The sequence below is a fragment of the Oncorhynchus keta genome, chromosome 35, assembly GCF_023373465.1.
Source record: "Oncorhynchus keta strain PuntledgeMale-10-30-2019 chromosome 35, Oket_V2, whole genome shotgun sequence".
NCBI lineage: Eukaryota > Metazoa > Chordata > Actinopteri > Salmoniformes > Salmonidae > Oncorhynchus > Oncorhynchus keta.
The window spans coordinates 8,412,983-8,426,404 of NC_068455.1; the positions used below are offsets into that span (position 1 = coordinate 8,412,983).

Sequence of the window (13,422 nt, forward strand, 5' to 3'; positions counted from 1 at the left end):
TGTTGACTGTTGACTCTCTGGCATAGTGTTGACTCTCTGGTAAAGTGTTGACTCTCTGGTAAAGTGTTGACTCTCTGGTAAAGTGTTGACTCTCTGGTAAAGTGTTGACTCTCTGGTAAAGTGTTGACTCTGGTAAAGTGTTGACTCTCTGGTAAAGTGTTGACTCTCTGGTAAAGTGTTGACTCTCTGGTAAAGTGTTGACTCCTGGTAAAGTGTTGACTCTCTGGTAAAGTGTTGACTCTCTGGTAAAGTGTTGACTCTCTGGTAAAGTGTTGACTCTGGTAAAGTGTTGACTCTCTGGTAAAGTGTTGACTCTCTGGTAAAGTGTTGACTCTCTGGTAAAGTGTTGACTCTCTGGTAAAGTGTTGACTCTCTGGTAAAGTGTTGACTCTCTGGTAAAGTGTTCCCTCTCTGGTAAAGTGTTGACTCTCTGGTAAAGTGTTGACTCTCTGGTAAAGTGTTGACTCTCTGGTGTTGACTCTCTGGTAAAGTGTTGACTCTCTGGTAAAGTGTTGACTCTCTGGTAAAGTGTTGACTCTCTGGTAAAGTGTTGACTCTCTGGTAAAGTGTTGACTCTCTGGTAAAGTGTTGACTCTCTGGTAAAAAGTGTTGACCCTCTCTGGTAAAGTGTTGACTCTCTGGTAAAGTGTTGACTCTCTGGTAAAGTGTTGACTCTCTGGCATAGTGTTGACTCTCTGGTAAAGTGTTGACTCTCTGGTAAAGTGTTGACTCTCTGGTAAAGTGTTGACTCTCTGGTAAAGTGTTGACTCTCTGGTAAAGTGTTGACTCTCTGGTAAAGTGTTGACTCTCTGGTAAAGTGTTGACTCTCTGGTAAAGTGTTGACTCTCTGGCATAGTGTTGACTCTCTGGTAAAGTGTTGACTCTCTGGTAAAGTGTTCCCTCTCTGGTAAAGTGTTGACTCTCTGGTAAAGTGTTGACTCTCTGGTAAAGTGTTGACTCTCTGGCATAGTGTTGACTCTCTGGTAAAGTGTTGACTCTCTGGTAAAGTGTTCCCTCTCTGGTAAAGTGTTGACTCTCTGGTAAAGTGTTGACTCTCTGGTAAAGTGTTGACTCTCTGGCAAAGTGTTGACTCTCTGGTAAAGTGTTGACTCTCTGGTAAAGTGTTCCCTCTCTGGTAAAGTGTTGACTCTCTGGTAAAGTGTTCCCTCTCTGGCATAGTGTTGACTCTCTGGTAAAGTGTTGACTCTCTGGTAAAGTGTTGACTCTCTGGTAAAGTGTTCCCTCTCTGGTAAAGTGTTGACTCTCTGGTAAAGTGTTGACTCTCTGGTAAAGTGTTGACTCTCTGGCATAGTGTTGACTCTCTGGTAAAGTGTTGACTCTCTGGTAAAGTGTTCCCTCTCTGGTAAAGTGTTGACTCTCTGGTAAAGTGTTCCCTTGCTGGTAAAGTGTTGACTCTGGTAAAGTGTTGACTCTCTGGTAAAGTGTTGACTCTCTGGTAAAGTGTTCCCTCTCTGGTAAAGTGTTGACTCTCTGGTAAAGTGTTGACTCTCTGGTAAAGTGTTGACTCTCTGGCATAGTGTTGACTCTCTGGTAAAGTGTTGACTCTCTGGTAAAGTGTTGACTCTCTGGCATAGTGTTGACTCTCTGGTAAAGTGTTCCCTCTCTGGTAAAGTGTTGACTCTCTGGTAAAGTGTTGACTCTCTGGTAAAGTGTTGACTCTCTGGCATAGTGTTGACTCTCTGGTAAAGTGTTGACTCTCTGATAAAGTGTTCCCTCTCTGGTAAAGTGTTGACTCTCTGGTAAAGTGTTGACTCTCTGGTAAAGTGTTGACTCTCTGGCATAGTGTTGACTCTCTGGTAAAGTGTTGACTCTCTGGTAAAGTGTTGACTCTCTGGTAAAGTGTTCCCTCTCTGGTAAAGTGTTGACTCTCTGGTAAAGTGTTCCCTCTCTGGCATAGTGTTGACTCTCTGGTAAAGTGTTGACTCTCTGGTATAGTGTTGACTCTCTGGTAAAGTGTTGACTCTCTGGTAAAGTGTTGACTCTCTGGCATAGTGTTGACTCTCTGGTAAAGTGTTGACTCTCTGGTATAGTGTTGACTCTCTGGTAAAGTGTTGACTCTCTGGTAATGTGTTGACTCTCTGGTAAAGTGTTGACTCTCTGGTAAAGTGTTCCCTCTCTGGTAAAGTGTTGACTCTCTGGTAAAGTGTTGACTCTCTGGTAAAGTGTTGACTCTCTGGCATAGTGTTGACTCTCTGGTAAAGTGTTGACTCTCTGGTAAAGTGTTCCCTCTCTGGTAAAGTGTTGACTCTCTGGTAAAGTGTTGACTCTCTGGTAAAGTGTTGACTCTCTGGCATAGTGTTGACTCTCTCGTAAAGTGTTGACTCTCTGGTAAAGTGTTGACTCTCTGGCATAGTGTTGACTCTCTGGTAAAGTGTTGACTCTCTGGTAAAGTGTTCCCTCTCTGGTAAAGTGTTGACTCTCTGGTAAAGTGTTGACTCTCTGGTAAAGTGTTGACTCTCTGGCATAGTGTTGACTCTCTGGTAAAGTGTTGACTCTCTGGTAAAGTGTTGACTCTCTGGCATAGTGTTGACTCTCTGGTAAAGTGTTCCCTCTCTGGTAAAGTGTTCCCTCTCTGGTAAAGTGTTGACTCTCTGGTAAAGTGTTGACTCTCGGGTAAAGTGTTGACTCTGGTAAAGTGTTGACTCTCTGGTAAAGTGTTGACTCTATGATAATCATTACACTTACAGTGCCTTCAGAACCTATTCATACCCTTTGGCTTTTTCTAAATTTGGCGGATTACAGACAGAATTTTAAATGGATTCAATTGAGATGTTGTGTCACAGGCATACCCACAATACCCTTTAATGTGAACGTTTAAATATGTTTATCTTTGTAGTGACTGGGTGTATTGATACACCATCCAAAGTGTTATTAATAACTTCACCATGCTCAAAGGGATATTCAATGTCTACTTTTTTTTTCTTCTTACCCATCTATCAATAGTTGCCTTTATTTGTGAGTCATTGGGAAACCTCCCTGGTCTTTGTGGTTGAATCTGTGTTTGAATTTCACTGCTGGACTGAGGGACCTTACATATAATTGTATGTGTGGGGTCACAGAGATGAGGTAGTCACTCAAAAATCATGTTAAACACTATTATTGCGACTTGTTATTTGACTGGTTCAGCAAAGGTTTACTCCTGAACGTATTTAAGCTTGAATACTTGTTGACTCAAGACATTTCAGCTTTTCATTTTTAATGAGTTTGTAAAAATGTATAGAAAACATAATTCCACTTTGACATTTATGGGGTGTTGTGTGTAGACCAGTGACACAACATCTCACTTAAATCCATTTTCAATTCAGGATGAAACCAAATAAAAATGTGGGGGGAAAAAATGAAAGAGTGTGAAGACGTTGTGATGTAATTTACTTCAACATTTCTGACAGTGTTGTTTTTTGTTGTTGATTGCATCCCATTATAGTTGGCTAGACAACCCTCCTCTCTCCCTCATGCTGGCCTGCCTACCCCCTCCTCTCTCTCCCTCACGCTGGCCTGCCTACCCCCTCCTCTCTCTCCCTCCTCTCTCTCCCTCACGCTGGCCTGCCTGCCCCCTCCGCTCTCTCCCTCACGCTGGCCTGCCTACCCCCTCCTCTCTCTCCCTCACGCTGGCCTGCCTACCCCTCCTCTCTCCCTCATGCTGGCCTGCCTGCCCCCTCCTCTCTCTCCCTCACGCTGGCCTGCCTGCCCCCTCCTCTCTCTCCCTCACGCTGGCCTGCCTACCCCTTCCTCTCTCCCTCATGCTGGCCTGCCTGCCCCCTCCTCTCTCTCCCTCACGCTGGCCTGCCTGCCCCCTCCTCTCTCTCCCTCACGCTGGCCTGCCTACCCCCTCCTCTCTCTCCCTCACGCTGGCCTGCCTGCCCCCTCCTCTCTCTCCCTCATGCTGGCCTGCCTACCCCCTCCTCTCTCTCCCTCACGCTGGCCTGCCTACCCCCTCCTCTCTCTCCCTCACGCTGGCCTGCCTACCCCCTCCTCTCTCTCCCTCACGCTGGCCTGCCTACCCCCTCCTCTCTCTCCCTCCTCTCTCTCCCTCACGCTGGCCTGCCTGCCCCCTCCTCTCTCTCCCTCACGCTGGCCTGCCTACCCCCTCCTCTCTCTCCCTCACGCTGGCCTGCCTACCCCCTTCTCTCTCTCCCTCAGGCTGGCCTGCCTACCCCCTCCTCTCTCTCCCTCACGCTGGCCTGCCTACCCCCTCCTCTCTCTCCCTCACGCTGGCCTGCCTACCTCCTCCTCTCTCTCCCTCACGCTGGCCTGCCTGCCCCCTCCTCTCTCTCCCTCAAGCTGGCCTGCCTACCCCCTCCTCTCTCTCCCTCAGGCTGGCCTGCCTACCCCCTCCTCTCTCTCCCTCAAGCTGGCCTGCCTGCCCCCTCCTCTCTCTCCCACACGTTGGCCTGCCTACCCCCTCCTCTCTCTCCCTCACGCTGGCCTGCCTACCCCCTCCTCTCTCTCCCTCACGCTGGCTTGCCTACCCCCTCCTCTCTCTCCCTCACGCTGGCCTGCCTACCCCTCCTCTCTCTCCCTCACGCTGGCCTGCCTGCCCCCTCCTCTCTCTCCCCACGCTGGCCTGCCTACCCCCTCCTCTCTCTCCCCTCACGCTGGCCTGACTGCCCCCTCCTCTCTCTCCCCTCACGCTGGCCTGCCTACCCCCTCCTCTCTCTCCCTCACGCTGGCCTGCCTACCCCCTCCTCTCTCTCACCTCCCTCACGCTGGCCTGCCTACCCCCTCCTCTCTCTCTCCTCACGCTGGCCTGCCTACCCCTCCTCTCTCTCCCTCACGCTGGCCTGCCTACCCCCTCCTCTCTCTCCCTCAGGCTGGCCTGCCTACCCCCTCCCCTCTCTCCCTCAGGCTGGCCTGCCTACCCCCTCCTCTCTCTCACCTCCCTCACGCTGGCCTGCCTACCCCCTCCTCTCTCTCCCTCACGCTGGCCTGCCTGCCCCCTCCTCTCTCTCCCTCACGCTGGCCTGCCTACCCCCTCCTCTCTCTCCCTCACGCTGGCCTGCCTACCCCCTCCTCTCTCTCCCTCACGCTGGCCTGCCTACCCCCTCCCCTCTCTCCCTCAGGCTGGCCTGCCTACCCCCTCCTCTCTCTCCCTCACGCTGGCCTGCCTACCCCCTCCTCTCTCTCCCTCCTATCACCTCCCTCACGCTGGCCTGCCTACCCCCTCCTCTCTCTCCCTCACGTTGGCCTGCCTACCCCCTCCTCTCTCTCCCTCCTATCACCTCCCTCACGTTGGCCTGCCTACCCCATCCTCTCTCTCACCTCCCTCACGCTGGCCTGCCTACCCCCTCCTCTCTCTCCCTCCTATCACCTCCCTCACGCTGGCCTGCCTACCCCCTCCTCTCTCTCCCTCACGTTGGCCTGCCTACCCCCTCCTCTCTCTCCCTCCTATCACCTCCCTCACGTTGGCCTGCCTACCCCCTCCTCTCTCTCACCTCCCTCACGCTGGCCTGCCTACCCCCTCCTCTCTCTCCCTCCTATCACCTCCCTCACGTTGGCCTGCCTACCCCCTCCTCTCTCTCCCTCCTATCACCTCCCTCACGCTGGCCTGCCTACCCCCTCCTCTCTCTCCCTCACGTTGGCCTGCCTTCCCCCTCCTCTCTCTCCCTCCTCTCTCTCCCTCACGTTGGCCTGCCTGCCCCCTCCTCTCTCTCCCTCCCCTCTCTCCCTCCTCTCTCTCCCTCACGTTGGCCTGCCTGCCCCCTCCTCTCTCCCTCACGCTGGCCTGCCTGCCCCTCCTCTCCCTCATACTTAGAGGGAGATGGTAAAGATGTGTTCTGATTGGTCTGTCTGTATTTGTTCAAGCTTGTGATTGGATAGCAGATAAGAAACATATAGCGTTCAAATGGGTTTATGCAGAGAGAACTTTATAGTTTTGCCACTTAAAATGAACCTTAAAAAAAAAAATTGTCTAACTACCCAGACATATGAAGAACCATCTAAATATCAATTACACTGTATTCACATACAACCTTATAGTCCAAAGGAAACGAACACCCCCACCACCCTGTCATGGTTTAATCCATGTAGCTGTACTTGTCATCCGGGGACAGTATTTCAGCCCCTTTTCAGGTGTCTTCACTTCACTTCTCCACTTTACAGTTCTTTCTGCCTGCCTGCCCCCTCCTCTCTCTCCCTCCTCTTTTTCCCTCACGCTGGCCTGCCTGCCCCCTCCTCTCTCTCCCTCCTCTTTTTCCCTCACGCTGGCCTGCCTGCCCCCGACCTCTCTCTCCCTCCTCTTTCTCCCTCACCTGCCTGCCCCCTCCTCTCTCTCCCTCCTCTTTCTCCCTCACGCTGGCCTGCCTGCCCCGACCTCTCTCTCCCTCCTCTTTCTCCCTCACGCTGGCCTGCCTGCCCCCGACCTCTCTCTCCCTCCTCTTTCTCCCTCACGCTGGCCTGCCTGCCCCCGACCTCTCTCTCCCCCTCTTTCTCCCTCACGCTGACCTGCCTGCCCCCTCCTCTCTCTCCCTCCTCTTTTTCCCTCACGCTGACCTGCCTGCCCCCGACCTCTCTCTCCCTCCTCTTTCTCCCTCACGCTGGCATGCCTGCCCCTGACCTCTCTCTCCCTCCTCTTTCTCCCTCACGCTGGCCTGCCTGCCCCCGACCTCTCTCTCCCTCCTCTTTCTCCCTCACGCTGGCCTGCCTGCCCCCTCCTCTCTCTCCCTCCTCTTTTTCCCTCACGCTGACCTGCCTGCCCCCGACCTCTCTCTCCCTCCTCTTTCTCCCTCACGCTGACCTGCCTGCCCCCTCCTCTCTCTCCCTCCTCTTTTTCCCTCACGCTGACCTGCCTGCCCCCTCCTCTCTCTCCCTCCTCTCTCTCCCTCATGCTGGCCTGCCTGCCCCCGACCTCTCTCTCCCTCCTCTCTCTCCCTCACGCTGGCCTGCCTGCCCCCGACCTCTCTCTCCCTCCTCTCTCTCCCTCACGCTGGCCTGCCTGCCCCCGACCTCTCTCTCCCTCCTCTCTCTCCCTCACGCTGGCCTGCCTGCCCCCGACCTCTCTCTCCCTCCTCTCTCTCCCTCACGCTGGCCTGCCTGCCCCCTCCTCTCTCTCCCTCCTCTCTCTCCCTCACGCTGGCCTGCCTGCCCCCGACCTCTCTCTCCCTCCTCTCTCTCCCTCACGCTGGCCTGCCTGCCCCCTCCTCTCTCTCCCTCTTCTCTCTCCCTCGCGCTGGCATTCCAGTGCGAGATACAGCTATTGATTGCGATAGATGGGCCTAGTGCCTGGTGGCTGACCTACCTATACCGTGCCCCTCCCGTCTCTCTCGCTATGAAAGATGCAAGTGCTTGTGTTCTCGGAAGTACGGCAACTAATCCGTCTCTTCCGTCTCTGAAAAAATACAAATTCTTGACACTCAGTCGACTCTCCACCTTTACGTCATCGTCGTTAACAGTTGTAAAAATGTCAGAGAAAGGCGAGCGACAGTGTAATACTCCTGGTGTCGTGGGTGTGGAGTCAAACGCAGGAGACAGAGAATACAATGCTGTGCTCTTTAATTGCACCAACGCACCACAGGGTGCTCACAATAATAACGGCCCCAAAACACAGGGAATGAAAAATGACTTCTGAAAAATACACAACCAGGAACTAACACGTTCCTCTACATTAGAACCGAAGGTTACAATCATTAATCCCGCACAACAACCAGGCGGGCCGGCTGTCTAATAAAGACAAACTAATCATTCACCAACAGGTGCTACCAATCAACATACAAGGAGGGGGAGGAAAGACAATCAGTGGCAGCTAATAGGCCGGTGACGACGACCGCCGAGCTCCACCCGCCCGGGAAGGGGAAACACCCTCGGTCGGACTCGTGACAGACAGCAGCGAAGTCCTGAAGGACTTTGAGAGGTTAAATGGGAAGGAAATGCAAACTTTTCGAGGTGGAATCGAGGCACGGTAACTTGTAGTTACAGGTACAATGGTTAACCATCTGAAAAGGGACGCACCCTGAGACCCAAACCGTTGCTGGCAGCAACACATCTGCGTTGTGAATTCACGTGGAATTTTATGAATTTCTCTTATCGTTCTAATGGAAATTGGCCACAAAATCAACATTTTACAATGTCGATGGACTTCAAACCCATTGACAACCTGTGCTTTGCATTGTGGAGGGCAGTCCGATACTGTACAGGGTCTAAGATCTCTCCCGATGCGTTTTCTCAAACTCCTAAAACAATTTAGATAAAAGCTCAGTGGCGTTGTCCTCTTTCAATAAAAATAAGTATTACTTGTTAAACATATTCTCTTTCTCTGTATTAGTGTACAATTATTTTCACATTTTTTTTTGGGGGGGGGGGGATCACACAATATAACTCAGTATTTTATTATTTATTTTATACAGTCATTATTGTTAATCGTTATTATTCTAAATGATAACAACGATGCATTCCGGCATTTTGTCAGTTATTCAAAACATTGCTGCTGCTGTTTGTAGACTGACCTGCTGTTGTTTTTCAGACTATAAGAGGTGTGCCCGTCTTCTCACCAGACTGGCAGGCAGTCAGAGGTGTACAGAGAGGTAGAATACCCTGGTAAGACTATGGAAGATCATCTACATTTCTCTTTCTGTTTCTCTCTCTCTCTCCCTCCTTCCCTCTTTCTGTCTCCCTTCCCCGCCCCCCTCTCTCTCTCTCTCTCTCTCTCTCTCTCTCTCTCTCTCTCTCTCTCTGTCTCTCTCTCTCTCTCTCTCTCTCTCTCCTCCTTCCCTCTTTCCCTGTCTCTCCTTCCCCGCCCCCTCTCTCTCTCTCTCTCTCTCTCTCTCTCTCTCTCTCTCTCTCTCTCTCTCTCTCTCTCTCTCTCTCTCTCACTCTCCCTCTTCCCTCTCTCTACCTATTCATTCCCTCTCTCTCTACCTCTTCCGCCTCTCTCCTTCCTTCCCTCTCCCTCTTCCTTCTCTCTCCCTCTCTCTCTCCCTACCTCTTCCCCCTCTCCCTCCTTCACTCTCTCTCTCCCTCTTCCCTCTCTCTCTACCTCTTCCCCCTCTCCCTCCTTCCCTCTCTCTCTCCCTCTTCCCTCTCTCTCTCCCTCTTCCCTCTCTCTCTACCTCTTCCCTCTCTCTTCCCTCTTTCCCCTCTCTCTCTACCAGTTTTAGAAGGGTAGAGAGTTTATAATGAGTATCTTTCTAGCAGATAAATCAGCATGTGTGTCCCCCTGCGGGGCTGGGCTCGATAGCAGTATACTTCAGTGATGGAATTTAATAACAATTTGTAGGTCTTTAAATTCCAGTGTCAGACTGCAGCAGTTGATTTAATGTTGTCGTAATTATCAGGAGAATATCAGAAAGTCATTAAGGTGGATAAAACAGAATGATGTGTTTGTCTATTGTAGATATGACTAATGTGAAACGGAACTTCTCTCTCTGACTGTACACTCTCTCTCTCTCTCTCTCTCTCGGTCTGTCTCTCTCTCTCTCTCTCTCTCTCTCTCTCTCTCTCTCTCTCTCTCTCTCTCTCTCTCTCTCAGATATATCATTAGTCTGTCATGTGTTATTAATACCACTCTCAGACCACCTTATCTAGGAAGGAATTCAACATGCAGCCAAGTACAAAGTTCACTAAATCTCTCTCTCTCTCTCTCTCTCTCTCTCTCTCTCTCTCTCTCTCTCTCTCTCTCTCTCTCTCTCTCTCTCTCTCTCTCTCTCTCTCTCTCTCTCTCTCGCTCTCTCTTTCTCTCTCTACACAGAGCCCATGAAAGAGAGAAGTGCCTTGAAAAGCAACGGGTAATTGAGATTGTTGGTTACGTTCGCACCACAGACTGCCACTGTTTGCAGAGAGCTCACACAATACTCGACTCTACATTCTAAACGGTGCAAATGAAGAGACTTGTTGGACTGAAGAAAATACATCCTCATAGTTCTACTGCCAAAAACCATGACGACACAACACGTGGATACTAGTTTGGATACTAGTTTACGACACTTGGATTATATTTTTCGTACAACATGCCACTCTCTGGGACTGCTTCAGTGGTCATCGACATGCCTTCACGTTTTAATTTGAGTTTTTAATCATTTTGCTTTTGGATTACGGTTGGAGATTGGACGGTGGTCTCTGAGCTGCGGTGGTTGTGTGTTGTGGTCAGTGGCTTCAGACTGAAATATAGACAGTAGTCTTGATCTTCTCTTCAGCTACATTCCACAAAAGTGAACTAATCTAATCCCCAATGAAATGACTGATTGATCACCTGGTGATAATCTAAACCCTGATGGAATGACTGACTGGTAGCCTGGAGGTCTGCAACAGGACTCTCATGCTACCTCAGCAGGTATACTCTGCCCTACTGCAGAAAGTCAACTCTGACATTTTGGACATTATGGACACTGCATGAAGACTAGTGTTGCAAAATTCTGGTCATTTTCCTCAAATTCCCTTCGTTTTCCAGAAATCCTGTTTGGAAGATTGCTGGAATCAAGCAGGAAATCTGCGATTCATCCAAACAGTTACAGGAATTTTTCAACCCCAATGAGGACCAATCTGAATTCACTGACTATTCTCTACTACATGCTAAACCTACACAGTGTACTACAGGCTAAATCTACACAGTGTACTACTGGCTAAACCTACACAGTGTACTACAGGCTACACCTACACAGTGTACTACATGCTAAACCTACACAGTGTACGACAGGCTAAATCTACACAGTGTACTACTGGCTAAACCTACACAGTGTACTTCTGGCTAAACCTACTGGTGCAAAGTAGATCACTTGCTAGAGAATAGGGTGTAGTTTGGGACTCATCTCAGTTTGCATCTTAGTCTCTGAAATAAACCTAAAGAAGCGAACGATTATGGCCACCACAGCTCACACCTTGATGGAGAAACCAACTGTCTAAACATGAATGTGTCACGTCATATATATACATATATATTTATATATTCAACAAATTGTCTTTTTTTTTGCACATTGTGTGTATAGTTACCTTCTAGTGTGTACTATGTAAATATTGTAAATACTAAATATATATGAAGTGTATATATATAGTGCCAGTCAAAAGTTTGGACACACCAACTCATTCAATTGTTTTTCTTTATTTTATTTGCTATTTTCTACATTATAGACATCAGAACTATGAAATAACACATATGGAATCATGTAGTAACAACAAAAAAGTATTAAACAAATTAAAATATATTTTAGATTTGAGATACTTCAACGTAGCCACCCTTTGCCACGATGACAGCTTTGCTGGCATTGTCTCAACCACCTGGAATACTTTTCCAACAGTCTAGGAGGAGTTCCCACATATGCTGAGCACTTGTTGACTGCTTCATGAGGTAGTCACCTGGAATGCATTTAAATGAAAACTTCTTTGGTATCGGTGTCCCGTCCATGCTAACGGTTGAGGTTGTCTTTGTTAAATATAATTCCTTCTTAATGCGTTTGAGCCAATCAGTTGTGTTGTGTCAAGGTAGGGGTGGTATACAGAAGATAGCCTTATTTGGTAAAATACATATTATGGCAAGAACAGCTCAAATAAGAGAAATGACAGTCCATCATTACTTTAAGACATGAAGGTCAGTCAATCCGAGAACATTTAAAAAAAACTTGTGTTGTTGCAAAACCCATCAAGTGCTATGATGAAACTGGCTCTCATGAGGACAGCCACAGGAAAGGAAGACCCAGAGTTACCTCTGCTACAGAGGATAAGTTCATTAGAGTTACCTGGCTCTCATGAGGACCGCCACAGGAGAGGAAGACCCAGAGTTAACTCTGCTACAGAGGATAAATTCATTAGAGTTACCTGGCTGTCATGAGGACCGCCACAGGAAAGGAAGACCCAGAGTTACCCCTGCTGCAGAGGATAAATTCATTAGAGTTACCTGGCTGTCATGAGGACCGCCACAGGAGAGGAAGACCCAGAGTTAACTCTGCTACAGAGGATAAACTCATTAGAGTTACCTGGCTGTCATGAGGACCGCCACAGGAAAGGAAGACCCAGAGTTACCCCTGCTGCAGAGGATAAATTCATTAGAGTTACCTGGCTGTCATGAGGACCGCCACAGGAAAGGAAGACCCAGAGTTACCCCTGCTGCAGAGGATAAATTCATTAGAGTTACCTGGCTGTCATGAGGACCGCCACAGGAAAGGAAGACCCAGAGTTACCCCTGCTGCAGAGGATAAATTCATTAGAGTTACCTGGCTGTCATGAGGACCGCCACAGGGAAGGAAGACCCAGAGATACCCCTGCTGCAGAGGATACGTGTATTAGAGTTACCAGCCTCAGAAGTTGCAGCCCAAATAAATGCTTCACAGAATTAAAGTAACAGACACATCTCAACATCAACTGTTCAGAGGAGACTGGGTGAATCAGACCTTCATGAACAAATTGCTGCAAAGAAACCACTACTAAAGGACACCAATAATAAGAAGAGACTTGCTTGGCCCAAGAAACACAAGCAATTGACATTAGACAGGTGAAAATCTGTCCTTTGGTCTGATGAGTGCAAATTTGAGATTTTTGGTTCCAACTTCCATGTTTTTGTGAGACACAGAATATGTGAATGGATGGTCTCTGAATGTGTAGTTCCCACTATGAAGCATGGAAGAGGCACACTTTGAATTTAAGGCACACTTAACCAGCATGGCTACTGCAGCATTCTGCAGTGATACACCCTCCCATCTGGTTCGCGCTTAGTGGGACTATCATTCATTTTTCAACAGGACAATGACCCAAAACACACCTCCAGGTTGTGTAAGGGCTATTTGACCAAGAAGGAGAGTGATGGTGCTGCATCAGATGACCTGGTCTCCACAATCACCTGACCTCAACCCAACTGAGATGGTTTGGGATGAGTTGAACCACAGAGTGAAGGAAAAACAGCCAACAAGTGCTCAGAATATGTGGGAACTCCTTCAAGACTGTTGGAAAAGTAATCCATGTGAATCTGGTTGAGAGAATGCCAAGAGTGTGCAAAGCTGTCATCAAGGCAAAGGCTGGCTACTTTGAAGAATCTAAAATACAAAATATGGTTGATTTGTTTTACACTTTACTACATGGTTACTACATGGTTACTACATGGATTCCATATGTATCATTTCATAGTTTTGATGTTCTTCAGTATTAAAGAAAAAACATTGAATGAGTAGGTATGTCCAAACGTTTGACTGGTACTGCATATATTAATGTGTTTGGTAAATAACATTAAGTAACTTGACCATAATGAAAACCTTAGTGAAATATATTTACATGCAATATATGCTGAGACTGGTACTTTGAGATGTGTGTGTGGGGATGGGGGTTAGTGGGACCCTTTTTCAGCGTGAAACTCATCAAAATGAAACCACACCACATCACACTGCACACACACACACACACACACACACACACACACACACACACACACACACACACACACACACACACACACACACACACACACACACACACACACACACACACACA

The 13,422-nt window shown here is 48.8% G+C and overlaps 1 protein-coding gene across 1 annotated transcript in view; it reads left to right on the forward strand.

Annotated features, from left to right (window-relative positions):
• Positions 1–13,422, forward strand: part of LOC127915804 (ALK and LTK ligand 2b-like) — a 35,603-nt gene extending 22,181 nt beyond the window's left edge. Inside the window, exons 5-6 of the mRNA XM_052496235.1 lie at positions 8,477–8,550; positions 9,701–13,422. Of these exons, the coding sequence (XP_052352195.1) occupies positions 8,477–8,541 (65 nt within the window). The 3' untranslated portion in view covers positions 8,542–8,550; positions 9,701–13,422. The remainder of the gene's footprint in view (positions 1–8,476; positions 8,551–9,700) is intronic.